The 10,949-nt window shown below is 53.4% G+C and overlaps 9 protein-coding genes across 15 annotated transcripts; 3 read left to right on the top strand and 6 right to left on the bottom strand.

Annotated features, from left to right (window-relative positions):
- Position 1: 1 nt before the first annotated feature.
- Positions 2–1,043, bottom strand: KVP17_002283 (uncharacterized protein; the record flags this gene model as incomplete). 2 transcript variants are annotated; one of them, XM_068518383.1, is made up of 2 exons in its annotated part: positions 2–712; positions 741–1,043. In XM_068518383.1, the coding sequence occupies 2 exons, from the start codon at positions 1,041–1,043 to the stop codon at positions 2–4; spliced, it is 1,014 nt and encodes a 337-aa protein (XP_068371775.1). The 2 variants fall into 2 exon arrangements, with proteins under 2 accessions (XP_068371775.1, XP_068371774.1); XM_068518382.1 differs by having other exon boundaries at positions 741–1,022.
- Positions 1,044–1,076: 33 nt separating this feature from the next.
- On the top strand, positions 1,077–1,890 carry KVP17_002282 (uncharacterized protein; the record flags this gene model as incomplete). Of its 2 annotated transcripts, XM_068518380.1 has the most annotated exons (2): positions 1,077–1,321; positions 1,350–1,890. In XM_068518380.1, 2 exons carry the CDS (start codon positions 1,077–1,079, stop codon positions 1,888–1,890), a joined length of 786 nt encoding a protein of 261 aa, XP_068371772.1. The 2 variants fall into 2 exon arrangements, with proteins under 2 accessions (XP_068371772.1, XP_068371773.1); XM_068518381.1 differs by lacking the exon at positions 1,077–1,321 and having other exon boundaries at positions 1,570–1,890.
- A 6-nt stretch (positions 1,891–1,896) lies between these two features.
- KVP17_002279 (uncharacterized protein) lies at positions 1,897–3,887 on the bottom strand (the record flags this gene model as incomplete). Of its 3 annotated transcripts, XM_068518375.1 has the most annotated exons (2): positions 1,897–2,983; positions 3,013–3,740. In XM_068518375.1, 2 exons carry the CDS (start codon positions 3,738–3,740, stop codon positions 1,897–1,899), a joined length of 1,815 nt encoding a protein of 604 aa, XP_068371767.1. The 3 variants fall into 3 exon arrangements, with proteins under 3 accessions (XP_068371767.1, XP_068371769.1, XP_068371768.1); XM_068518377.1 differs by lacking the exon at positions 3,013–3,740 and having other exon boundaries at positions 1,897–2,874; XM_068518376.1 differs by lacking the exon at positions 1,897–2,983 and having other exon boundaries at positions 3,009–3,887.
- Positions 3,888–3,965: 78 nt separating this feature from the next.
- KVP17_002280 (uncharacterized protein) lies at positions 3,966–5,187 on the bottom strand (the record flags this gene model as incomplete). The annotated part of the gene is made up of 2 exons (XM_068518378.1): positions 3,966–4,742; positions 4,771–5,187. The coding sequence occupies 2 exons, from the start codon at positions 5,185–5,187 to the stop codon at positions 3,966–3,968; spliced, it is 1,194 nt and encodes a 397-aa protein (XP_068371770.1).
- Positions 5,188–5,204: 17 nt separating this feature from the next.
- Positions 5,205–7,911, top strand: KVP17_002276 (uncharacterized protein; the record flags this gene model as incomplete). 3 transcript variants are annotated; one of them, XM_068518371.1, is made up of 2 exons in its annotated part: positions 5,298–5,841; positions 5,882–7,911. In XM_068518371.1, 2 exons carry the CDS (start codon positions 5,298–5,300, stop codon positions 7,909–7,911), a joined length of 2,574 nt encoding a protein of 857 aa, XP_068371763.1. The 3 variants fall into 3 exon arrangements, with proteins under 3 accessions (XP_068371764.1, XP_068371763.1, XP_068371762.1); XM_068518372.1 differs by lacking the exon at positions 5,882–7,911 and having other exon boundaries at positions 5,205–5,849; XM_068518370.1 differs by lacking the exon at positions 5,298–5,841 and having other exon boundaries at positions 6,082–7,911.
- A 41-nt stretch (positions 7,912–7,952) lies between these two features.
- Positions 7,953–8,477, bottom strand: KVP17_002275 (uncharacterized protein; the record flags this gene model as incomplete). Its single annotated transcript, XM_068518369.1, has 1 exon — positions 7,953–8,477. The coding sequence occupies one exon, from the start codon at positions 8,475–8,477 to the stop codon at positions 7,953–7,955; it is 525 nt and encodes a 174-aa protein (XP_068371761.1).
- A 15-nt stretch (positions 8,478–8,492) lies between these two features.
- KVP17_002281 (uncharacterized protein) lies at positions 8,493–9,899 on the top strand (the record flags this gene model as incomplete). Its single annotated transcript, XM_068518379.1, has 1 exon — positions 8,493–9,899. The coding sequence occupies one exon, from the start codon at positions 8,493–8,495 to the stop codon at positions 9,897–9,899; it is 1,407 nt and encodes a 468-aa protein (XP_068371771.1).
- On the bottom strand, positions 9,900–10,391 carry KVP17_002278 (uncharacterized protein; the record flags this gene model as incomplete). The annotated part of the gene is made up of 1 exon (XM_068518374.1): positions 9,900–10,391. The coding sequence occupies one exon, from the start codon at positions 10,389–10,391 to the stop codon at positions 9,900–9,902; it is 492 nt and encodes a 163-aa protein (XP_068371766.1).
- Positions 10,392–10,479: 88 nt separating this feature from the next.
- Positions 10,480–10,863, bottom strand: KVP17_002277 (uncharacterized protein; the record flags this gene model as incomplete). The annotated part of the gene is made up of 1 exon (XM_068518373.1): positions 10,480–10,863. The coding sequence occupies one exon, from the start codon at positions 10,861–10,863 to the stop codon at positions 10,480–10,482; it is 384 nt and encodes a 127-aa protein (XP_068371765.1).
- Positions 10,864–10,949: the final 86 nt, after the last annotated feature.

The raw sequence follows: 10,949 nt of genomic DNA, 5'->3' as shown, positions 1-10,949 counted from the left end.
ATCACTCCTCGTCAGAGAACACGATATCATCGCTGTACTCTTCCATTTCTTCCTCCCGGCGCTTGCGCGCATCCGCCTCTTCCGCAAGATCTGCCTCGGCTTCTTTGGTTGCCTTCTCGATCGTTTCTTCATCCATCTCTTCGATGGCCGTCACGGTCTGCAGAAGGATGCGTTCACACAAGTCCTCTCGAAGGTCGTCATCGAGTGTGCTGACGAATTCCTTGTCGTCCAGGCGTAGAATTGCTAGAAGCACCTGGGTATCGGTCTTCCTCAACATGATGTGGGGTTCACAGACGCGGATCAGCGCAAGCCCGAAACCGAACAGGGCTGTCTTCCCGTACCTAACGACAAGGTCAAAGAACTGAATCAGCTGCTCATAGTTCAGGACGTGCACGTTGAGCCCTACGAACCACTTGCTCATGTACATTTCTGGGACAATAGAGAGCTCCTCCAGCTTGTCTGCGACATGAGGGAGTTTCTGCCGAATGACCTTGTGCAGCGCACGCGCGTCCCGAACATAAGCCTTCGGAGCCGACTTGAAGTAGCCCTGGAGTCGGTGACGATGGAGGAGAACGGCCGTTTCTACCGCTGACGTGGGGGGCAAAAGCAACAGAAGGAAGGAAACTATGAAGCCGAGGCCTTGGTGGTAGTCTGCAGTTTCTTGATACACAGTGGCCAGACAACCTACCAGTGTTCGCCTGCACTCAGAAGACTGCGTTGGGAAGAGACTTAGAGCTCACCTTAAACGTTCTCACAGCATCCAGCTCAAAAATACGCTGAGAAGCCTCGTCATCACAGCTCTCCACCCAATCTGGCATCTCCTCCTCGTCGAATGAAATCAGCTGCTTCCATGAACTGGCGAGAGAGCAGTGCTCATTTGCGGATTCCAGGGTAAGGAATCCCTGGTTCTTCCGCAACAAGGCGGCGTCTCCGTCCGTCTCCCAGAAAGTGGGGGACAATGCAAAGCCGCCGCCACTCTCTCCGGTGAGGTGTGACTTTATCCACGAAAGAACTTGGTGCATATTGGGAATATGTTTAACCATGCTGGGTGGGCGTTTGAATCGCAGGAGGCGGGAATGCTGGACGGTTCCGGCCTCGACAAGCTGTTGACTTCGCTAGAGGCGGAGGCCACTGACAAGTTGCCAGACGTCGTCTACGGGAGAAACTTTCTTCGCATTCGGTTTGTCAACGCGGTGCTCGAGGTCAAGGCAGAGGACTTCCTAAAGGGGATCAGTTTGGAGCCTCTGCCAGGTGTGCCACTGATGCCACTACCGAGGCTATCGGAGGATAATTCTTTGTTCTCCACCGAGTTCAAGGGAGTGTGAGTTGCGACGGTCTGTGTCATCCAGTGTCACTCCTCTGGTGTCTGGGACGGAAACTTGGAAGCGGCAGGCAGAAAAAACGGGTGCTAAACAAGGTATTGAATTCCACAAGATCCAACCGAAACTCGATTGGACGGCAACGTCGCTGTTTCTTCCTAACGTTGCTCACACGACGCAGACGGAGGCGGAGAGCGCACTTCCTCTCCAGTTGCTGGCGGATACGTCGCTACCCATACTCTTCTACAAAATGATCCCTCTGTATTTTGATGACCTAGGTGACTCAGGTATTGTGGACCTCCACTGCAGAGTGCGAGTAATGCCCACGTTCTGGTTCTTGCTCGTTCGGCACGTCGTACGCGTTGATGAAGTTCTCATCAGACGCATTGATCATCGATTCTTTCACGAATTCGGACAGAAGTTCATCTCATCTGAAACGTCTCTTTTCGAGGCCGCCTGGTCGGAACTTCGCTCACCATTGACGCACGACACACTCAACACCACCCACGGCGCCGACCTTCTAACCAACGAGAATCGAAAATTTCATCTGTGTAGACGGTTCAACCTTTGAATAGCATTAGTAACCAAATCGTGGGGTATCTCCCACCAAACTCTTCGACCTAGTGCGCTTCGTAAACTGTACTGGGACGCTTAGCGGCTCCAGCCACTGCTCAGGCTCGTCATCCTTCAGCACAAGGTTGGGCTGAAAAGACTCCGGAACGACTTTCATCTTAGATTCCAACAATCCTGGAAAGGACTCCACAGCCTGCACCACGCGACTTAACTCATCCTGACAGGGCTCCAAAGAGACGGATCTGCTTGAAGAGACGGAGGCACTTCGGCTTGCAGGTGTGGATGCTACCTCTGTCAGCCTGTGCCGACTGCACCTCTTTCTGGCAATGCCCCTTCTTACGGGCTCCAGGTGGCTGACAAGGTCTGCTGGGTTGTCAGCAAGACGGTCATAGCTCCCTTTCACCAAACGTATGTAGCCTTTGGCTTCTTCTAGCTTTTGCTCCAGGTCCCGGATCATGGACTGGTGCTGTTTCTTCTGGTCCTCAAGCTCAAGGACTCGATCCACCGCAGCCTGTTTGTTTTTGGACAGTTCATCCCGTAGACTGACGAGTCGACTCTCCTTGGCCTCCAGAACGCGTGCCTGGGTCTCGATTTGCCTCGTCGACTCCGCATTAGACTCTGTCAGGGATTGCACCTCCTGCAGCAGGCCTTGGGCTTTCCCCTCGTAGTCGACCACCACTGCCTTTAAGTCCTCCACAGACCTGTTACGGAGATTCAACTCAGATCTCAGAGTTGACAGGTGACTGTCAAATTGCTCAACCGAATCCAGGAGTGTCTTTTGCTTGTCCAAAACCTCATCCCTTTCGGAAGTGATTCGCGCGTTGGCCTTCTTCAAAGCATCCACCATTTCTCCAGCATCACATTCGTTTTCTTTCAGGTGATGAAGTTCCTGCGTCAAGAGAACCACCTGCTGCTGTAAGTCGGCAGTCTCTGAGTGCCACTTTCCCTCTGTCGATTCGTGCGTCCGTCTCAGCTCCGTCATGTCGCGTTGCACTTGTTCCAACGTGGCATGATGAGTGTCCTTCAGAGTTATTCCATCCGCGTGAAGGTTGCTGATTTCGTGTTGGGCATCCTTTATGGTGGTTCTCAACCTTCGTACTGAGATACCCTATGAACCTACTCTTCGACCACTGAGATCAGTGCAGTCTCACGGCGTTCAGTATCCGTCACTCGATCGGACAGTCTCTTAGCATCTGACTGACTTTTTTTCAACTCGGCCTCAGTGTCTCGAAGGACGTCGTGCAACGCCGATATATGTTCGGACTGCTTCTCTACCAACGGAACCAACTCCTTCAGCTTCTGGTTCGACTCCTTCAACTTATCTATCCGTTCTTGAAGTCGCTCCTGGCTCTGACGATGCTTGTTCTCTGCTTGACGCAGTTTCAATTTCAGCGTAACGAACTTTTTAAGAAGCGCCTCGATGTCCTTGCGAGTCTTGAGGCACTGAAGCTTTAGATCATCGGGCTCGCTAATGGATTTCGGAATCAGGACACGGATCACCTTGGAGTCGATCGTTGTTACCACATCTTCAACCTCTTGATCTTCTTCGGCCTCTTCAACTGACACTGCAGACGCGACGGAGACCGTATCTGGTATGTCTGCTTGGCTAGTGTCATCAGGCTGGGGATTCCTGTCGTGGTTGCTCACGCCAGCAGTGCTGGTGTCCGAAGTGGTGTCAGCCTGAAGCTTGTTCCGCAGTCCCGAAACGAGTGAGGATCGCCGAAAAGGGAATGCGTCCCGGCTTGGTGTCAAAGTATCTACCACCACTTGCTCATACTTGTTTGTCAAACTTGAGAGTTGTTCTTCCAGATGGCGCACCTTGTACTCCAGTGCGTCTGGTGACTGCATATGCAACTCATTCGATGTCAAAGGCGAGCTTTGAATTTCTTCAAGCCTCGCACGGATTCCGTCATCAACGCCAAACCTGGGTGACATTCTCTCCTGATACCGATCGCAACAATCGGTGTCAACGACCTTTCTAGACGGATACAGCATCAGTACCGTAAGGGTACGAAAAATATTGCCGGCCGAATTTAATAAAAGTCCACATCCACAACACCTCACAGAGTTTCTCTATTTCTCTGACAGCCTGTTCATTTCCAAGTTCTGTAGCGCCTCATCCTCAATCTCTTTAAGGAGATCGTCGATCATCTGTGGGTCGACGTCGTCAGTCGTGGGGCTCCTGCTGGGCGAGGATTCTATATCGTTGATGAGAATCGTCAGAGGATCTTCAGCTCGACGTGTCTTGCCAATCGGGTCACTTTCGACGCTCTCGGAGAAAAGGATCTCGCCGTTCGTCACCCGCAGGAAGTCGCGTGCCACCTGACGCAGTTCCTCTAACTCCCGGGCTGTGTCTGCCTTGGCGGATGTAACCAATCCGGTGCATATAAGAGCCAACCCGCCAAAGAACCACAACCGATTCAGAATACTGTCCGTGAGAGGGCTTCTGGATTCTTCCTGGAAGAGAGCCAGGTTCGAGATGACAGCCACAATGATGGCGGACATAGTGAACATCGGCATCACGATGTTCGTGTCGAATCTCTCCAGGGCTAGAACGAACAGCACGGTGGCAGCGACGTGGAGGAACGTGAGCCAGGCAACCAATACCGCTATCCTCATGTTAGCCATCGCGACGGCCAGTCCGTTAGCGAGAAAGATGTCCAGCACCACTTCCCAGAGGCACACCGAAAGGCCGCTGCATAGCCCTGCACATGCCGCTAGCGCGCCACGTTTGGCGGTCCACCCCACAGGCATGCGGAGAAGCCACCTCAAACCGCCTCGGGCCTCTGGTGGCAAAATCACTGCTGTCTCGCGGGAGGGAGCGAAAAATGAGACGTGTATGCAGATGATCTGAGTGGACGCGACCCCATGCTCTCACCACTACCAGCAGCACCGCACAGGACCAGACCCCGAACCTAAAACTCCAGATCAGACTGATGAAGTGGTGAATGTCTTCCACGGCGTGTTTTTCATGAGGACCGGCAATAACTGCAAGGAGGATACCCAATGCGACGACGAGTGATGCCATGATGTGCTTTTTGGTGGGCAGCTCCCTGAGGATTAGCCACCCAAGAATTGCTCGGAACACCTGACGCGCTGCCGTCACAGGCACAACAATGGCCGCGCTGGCTTGCGGCAGGGCACAGATCACGAAGATGAAGTCAATGCTGTTAGCCACGCCTAAACCACACTTCGAATCACTCTTGTTGAGAACATTGACGCCGGCATGTATTAGGCTCCCTGTAAGAGCTACAAGCAACCCAGAGACCCACGGAGCCTCAGCTGACTGAGCCATGAATGGCAGAATTAGGAATGGAACTGTTCAGTCGACGGCCGTCGTCGGAAACGACCAAAGCCATCCTGGATGTCGAGGGAGAACTCTTTGGCAGCTCAGTCACATCTACCATGGTGGAAGAGAGAATCCAAGAGCTTGAACGCGAAAAGTTGCTGGTTTTGCGACGACTTGAGAAGAGAGTTAGAGCCAATCTTAAACCGTTGCTTTCCACAACAGACACGTCCGACCGTTTGCTACAGGCTACATCCGGAGTCAGAGAGGAGATTGCTGCGACAGTAACCGCAATAAGTCATGAAGGCCTGGGCCAAATGATGGACGAAGCCTTGCTCGTGTACAACTTTGAGCTGCGGCGCCAGCGGGCCCAGCAAGTACACCGCCACCTGGAGATGCTGCGTAGCTTCTCCCAGCTGAGTGAGCAGACGAACGCTCCCGCCTTACTCCAGTCTCTGGTTTCGCTGCGGGCCGAACGCGAGCTGTGTGAGCAGTTCACCGCGCTGGCGGACGTAAGAAGGGAGGCGGAGGGTCGGCTCGACAGGCTCCGCTGCCGCCTGTACGACAGCATCGCCCACTGCCTGGACGCGGAGAAGTATGCCCGGACAGAAGACGCGTTACGACACTACGAGGAGGCGTTGAGGGCCGTGGTCAACATTCCTTGTAAGTAGCTAGGTGGTGTAGCAGTGTGACCCTGTCCCAGCAGAAGCTCGTCAATACGCTGGAGAGGTTGCATCCCGCGTGACGCAAATCTGCCGGGAAAAGGTAGCAAGGGCAGAAGCGGTGGGCTTATCCGTGGCGGGCCTAGCCAAGCTTTTTGAAGAGCTGACCGGAGTCCTGCTCAGGATTCAGCACGTGTGCAACTGGCACTCGAGCTATGCCCAGGGCACGGACTACCTCAAGATGGCGGCTTCAAGGCGCATCTCACGCATACGTGCTCACGATCAGGAGGTCTTTCGGAGTCTGGTTCAGACCACTGGTGACGAGTTGCTGTTCCACAAGGAAGAGATCTGGCTAGCGATTGGCGTGCGACTGGCGGAGTTCCTAAGCAATGTAACTTGCATTGAGCTATCCTTTAGTGACTTCCTTAGGGTGATCGTACTCTTCGACAGGTTATTGCGACTAGGCGAGTCGTTCGTTTCGCCGCTGTCCCGAGATCGCCACCTCCCATTGCAGTATCCATCCGGAAAGGCGGTTGCCTCTGCGTTGAGAACAGTCACGTTTGACTACTTCCGTTGCCTTCACGTGGAAAAACTGAAGCTACTGCAGGAATCTCTAGGATCCGATGCCTGGCATCGCTTACCTGTGACCCTGAGCCACAGGCTGCTGTCGCTGGACTCGATACTACCCTCGCCCCTGCAGTCTCCTGCACAACCGCGAGACGGTGTGACCAGTGGGGCCAACCCATTTAAGGGCTTCACTTCCGCATCCACGTGGCCCAGTCCTCCGTTGCCCAAGACCATGTCGCCGAATGAGCTCGACGAGCGAGTCGCGAGTCTGAGCGAGAATTCGAGACCCCACGCAGATGACGGACCTTGCCTGTCTAACGTTACAAAACAGGCTGCCAACGTCATTCAGCAGTACTGGACCTTTCTCACGTTTATGCCGCTACTGGCCTTCGAGGTCTTCGTGGCCATACAACATGTCGTGGACATGTACATGTATAGCGTCGCTAGGCTGTTCATCCCCGCGGACGATCTGAGGCGCTTTCAGTCTATTTATGTCCCGACGGATGACTTCATATGTGGCAAGAAACTCCAGGCTTGTCATCGAGCCTTCCTGATGCAGAGAGGACGTCTACGTTTCAAAGCATTCATGAACCGTAGACTAGAACTGAGTTCCCTGAGTTCGCCACTTGGCGAACTCACTAGGACTCTCTCCTCCTACGGCATCACGACCTTTCCGGCCTTGAACTCTGCTGGGGCGCTCTATGGCCTTCCGGAAATAGCTGTCGGAGCGGAGAGTTGCCGACTGTTATTGAAGGAGCTGACCGCCCGCATGCTTCCTTCGGGTAAGCCCGTGGTGCACCCCCATGAAGCTGACACAGGAACACAATTCTTCATGATGATTTCGCCACAGCAGCAGAAGACTGTCATTGAATACTTCCAGGAGTCCGACGCAGTCGTCACTGAGATGACAGACGTGATGCTGTCGTCGTTAGCAGTAAAGTTGGGCGACTTTAGCGGACTGCTCAGGAGGAGTCGGAATGGTACCAGTCATGCCCATTTCGAATCTTTGGCAACTGAGTGGGAGCTGCATCTTCGCGACGTCGCAATCAAGGCTAGTTACGCTGGCGGGGGCGCCGTGCCAAACCACGTCCTCAGCGCCGTCTGGGCCCAAGGAGAAGAGAGTTTTTGGCGAGCGTCCGTGGACTTCGTCAGCAGGGGAGAGTCATCAGAGAACACCCGTGAAGCCGTTCGCGTTCTGTTCGCAAAGTACCGCGAGGTGTTCCGAAGGTGGCTGCCTGACACAAGTGAGAATACAAGCGATCAACCTCCACTAAAGGTGCGGCTCATGTCACGTCCACAGGTGAACCAGGCACATTTCGAAGCGTACGTGGAAGCGCGCGAGCTGTCGGCTCAAGCCTTGGTCCACTGGTGCAAGCAGCAGAGCGACTATAATGTGTTACACCTCCTACAGCTGGTACAAATGTCGACGGATGATGGGTTTGAGTGTGGACAAGCGCGTGACGAGTTGGAATTGTGGTACGCAGAGTTGCTCAAGATTGCTTAAAGTTCGAACAATCCAAGATACTTCGCACCTGTGTCGTGTAATCAGATGAGTCTAGGAAACTCCTCCTCTGCGTGGCTACGGCCGCGTAGGGTACTCTTCACGACCATTTTGAATTCGTTAGGATCGTTTCGGAGCATTGCAGCTGCGTCGTGGTTCAGCGGGTCTTGTGGGTTAGGGTCGTCCATGAGGAGTATCAACCCGAATATGATGGCATCGAACGACATCACCGGCGTCCACGCGTCCCTTAGAATGTTGAGACATATGTTACCTTGGATATCAATGTTTGGATGCCATATTTTCGTCTGGCACTTTACCTTAGGAGTGGAAAAAGGGTAACCCATGGGTATCTCAAATGAAAACATGTAGCTGCAGCCCGCCCAGTACCCCCTGGTCGGCGTAATAAAGACGTTGAAGTGCATTAAGTCATCTGGGTTGGGGAAGCCAAACCTGCATTCCTTGGGAAGGTCCAACCTGTCAAATTCCTGCTGGAGGCGAATTTCGGCAGGTGATCGGGATCCAGCCTGTCCAGCCGCCACGTTCTTCTTCGCTCCTCCCAGTCTGAGCATCAAAAGCCTAATTTGATGCTCTTTCGGGCGGAAAAAATACACAACGACGAAGAAGCCCAGACACAGGAGCTTCTGGCGTCCTTTGTGGAAGAATTCGGTAATGTGGACGCGCCGACACGCTCCACCGCCGAACGCGAGATCGACCTATTCATGGATGAGATCAAGCAACGTCATGAGAAAGGCGACCGACGTCATAGGGTGCTTCTGCTAAAATCTACCTCGGAAGTGGATGCTCGGCGGGTGTGTGAGCCCTTTGGCAGACTGGAAGTTGTGGAGAGGGAGTCGGAGGAAGTGGTCAGGGTGACATTTAGCAATTCGCAGTCAGCGGTCAGCGCTTTCAGACACCTCGTCCGTCTTGAGCCCCAGATCGAGGCGAACATTGAGGGTTGCGTGGGCGTCGTAGCACCCAGAGACCCCGACGTCCAACGCCTCATCGATATCGTCGCCTCCCACGTGGCGGACAAAGGATATCGCTTAGAGCAGCTACTAATGCTGGAAAAGAGAGGTGAGCCCTGCTTCGATTTCCTGTTCCATGCGAGCGATCCTCTGAATCGCTACTACAGATGGCGAGTGTGGAGCTTGTTGAAAGGGCCAACAGGAGCCCTGTTCCAGATGCAGCAAGGAGGACCTACTTGGGTGGCTCCCATCGACGACTCAGCCTCTCGGACGGAAATCGGCCCTGGGGGCCAAACTCTGCAAGACGTGGAGGCTTGGCGGTGTCGAGTTCGCAGTCTAACTTTGCAATGCAGGTCCGTCGCTGACGCCATGGTGTTCGCTCTTGACCGCTGGGCCTGCGCGTCCCACGTCGTTACGGTGTTGGCAGAAGAGGTCTGTGCCACGGAGACACCGGTGGAAAAACGCACTGCGGTTCTGTTCCTCATGTCCGATCTGCTCTACAACTGCGTTCGAGGCCCAAACCCGAAGGCATGGGTCTATCGGAGCGAGTTGGAGGCTGTTTTGCCAACGGTATTCAGAAGTCTGTACCTTTACATTAAAACTCGTGGCCGCCTCGAAACTGACAGCTTGCGTCATGCAGCTTCGCAAGTATTAGCTGCCTGGCTGGAGTTCGGCCTCTACAGCACCGGATATATCAAAGGACTAGAGGCTGTGCTGCTGCTGGACAAACGGAAAGCTGCAGCACTGATGGAGCTGCCTCGCGATCCCTTGCCGCTGCCTGACAATGTCGACGTCGACCTGTTGGGAGACCCTCTGCCTGAAGTACTTACGCAAGTTCCATACTGGCTCAGGTTGAAGTATCTGGAATGGCAGGAGTACGATGATGCGAAGTTGGAACGCCTGTGCAGGCTACAAGGACTACCACTAGAGTCTCGCCAAGAACTGCTGGGGCTGGGTCACAGCGAACGTGAGAAGCACATTCGACGGTTGATATTCTACGAGACGTACCAGCAGTTGACGCACTGACTATTTGCGCCGGAATATTGGGAGGTCTTCCTCCCGAGTAGAGTCCTCGCCCAGATGGTCAACAAGGAAACGTGTAATACGCTTGACTGGTCTGAGGTATAAGTTCCGTCGCAGGTTGGCTGTCTTGACGGCGATCCACACATCTATCATAAGACCTCCAACCCTCGTTACCAGCTCCATGAAGCTCACAGACTCCTCAAGGCATCCAACGGGAAGCATCTCCTGTACTCCTAATTCCTCCGCCTTGTCAAGAGCGACAACCTGTTGTTGCTCCACCCAAGAACGAATGACCTGTTTCTTTCTTTGCCTCTCATCTTCTAAAATTTGCCGTTCCTGCAACTCCTTTGGACCGACAAGACTGTCATCCTGGTCAACAACCACTCCTGTCTCGGTGGAATGGTCAACCACCGTATCGTTGGGACGGCTACGAGGGGACTCCACATGTCTTGCGTAGGTGTTTTCGTAACCAACTGCAAACGGGTCCTGCTGCATTCTCGACAAAATTTTTATTAGAGTGCACATCGCACACATTAATGAGTGATGCCGACAGTCCAAAGCCGAAAGTCTCCCTTGAGCCTCTCTACATGAAGTTGAACACTTCATTCACGATGTAAAACCCGTTTGCGCCTGGCGCTATTATGAAATGCTGCAGAAATCGTACAGCATTCTGATCATCGTCGATCTTCATATCGCCTGTGACCAGGGCGGTGACAGTGCCAGCGGGACCGGGCTGATAAACAGTGGTAATGTTCTCATACGCCAGCTTCTGGAAGGTCAAAGCAGCTAACTTCTTGGCGATGGCCTCGGCCCCCATTAACTTATCGTTGTTCCAAGTCATAAGTGACTCCGCAGAGTACATCTTCGCTGCTAGCTCGTTTCGGCCCTGTTGAGTTTGGAAACACCCGAAGTAAAACTGGGTGAACTGAGTGCCGATCTCCTCGAACTTCTGCTCTCTCTGGCTCATCGTGAACAAGGTGGAATTGTATAAATTCTGTAGTTTTTACATGATTCATCCTTAAAAATCGAACAATTTTATATTTTGACCTGCAC

The sequence above is a fragment of a genome, assembly GCF_019968985.1.
Source record: "MAG: Porospora cf. gigantea B chromosome Unknown PgB_NODE_797_length_10949_cov_121.974, whole genome shotgun sequence".
NCBI lineage: Eukaryota > Apicomplexa > Conoidasida > Eugregarinorida > Porosporidae > Porospora > Porospora cf. gigantea B.
This window is presented reverse-complemented; position numbering and strand designations above follow the sequence as displayed.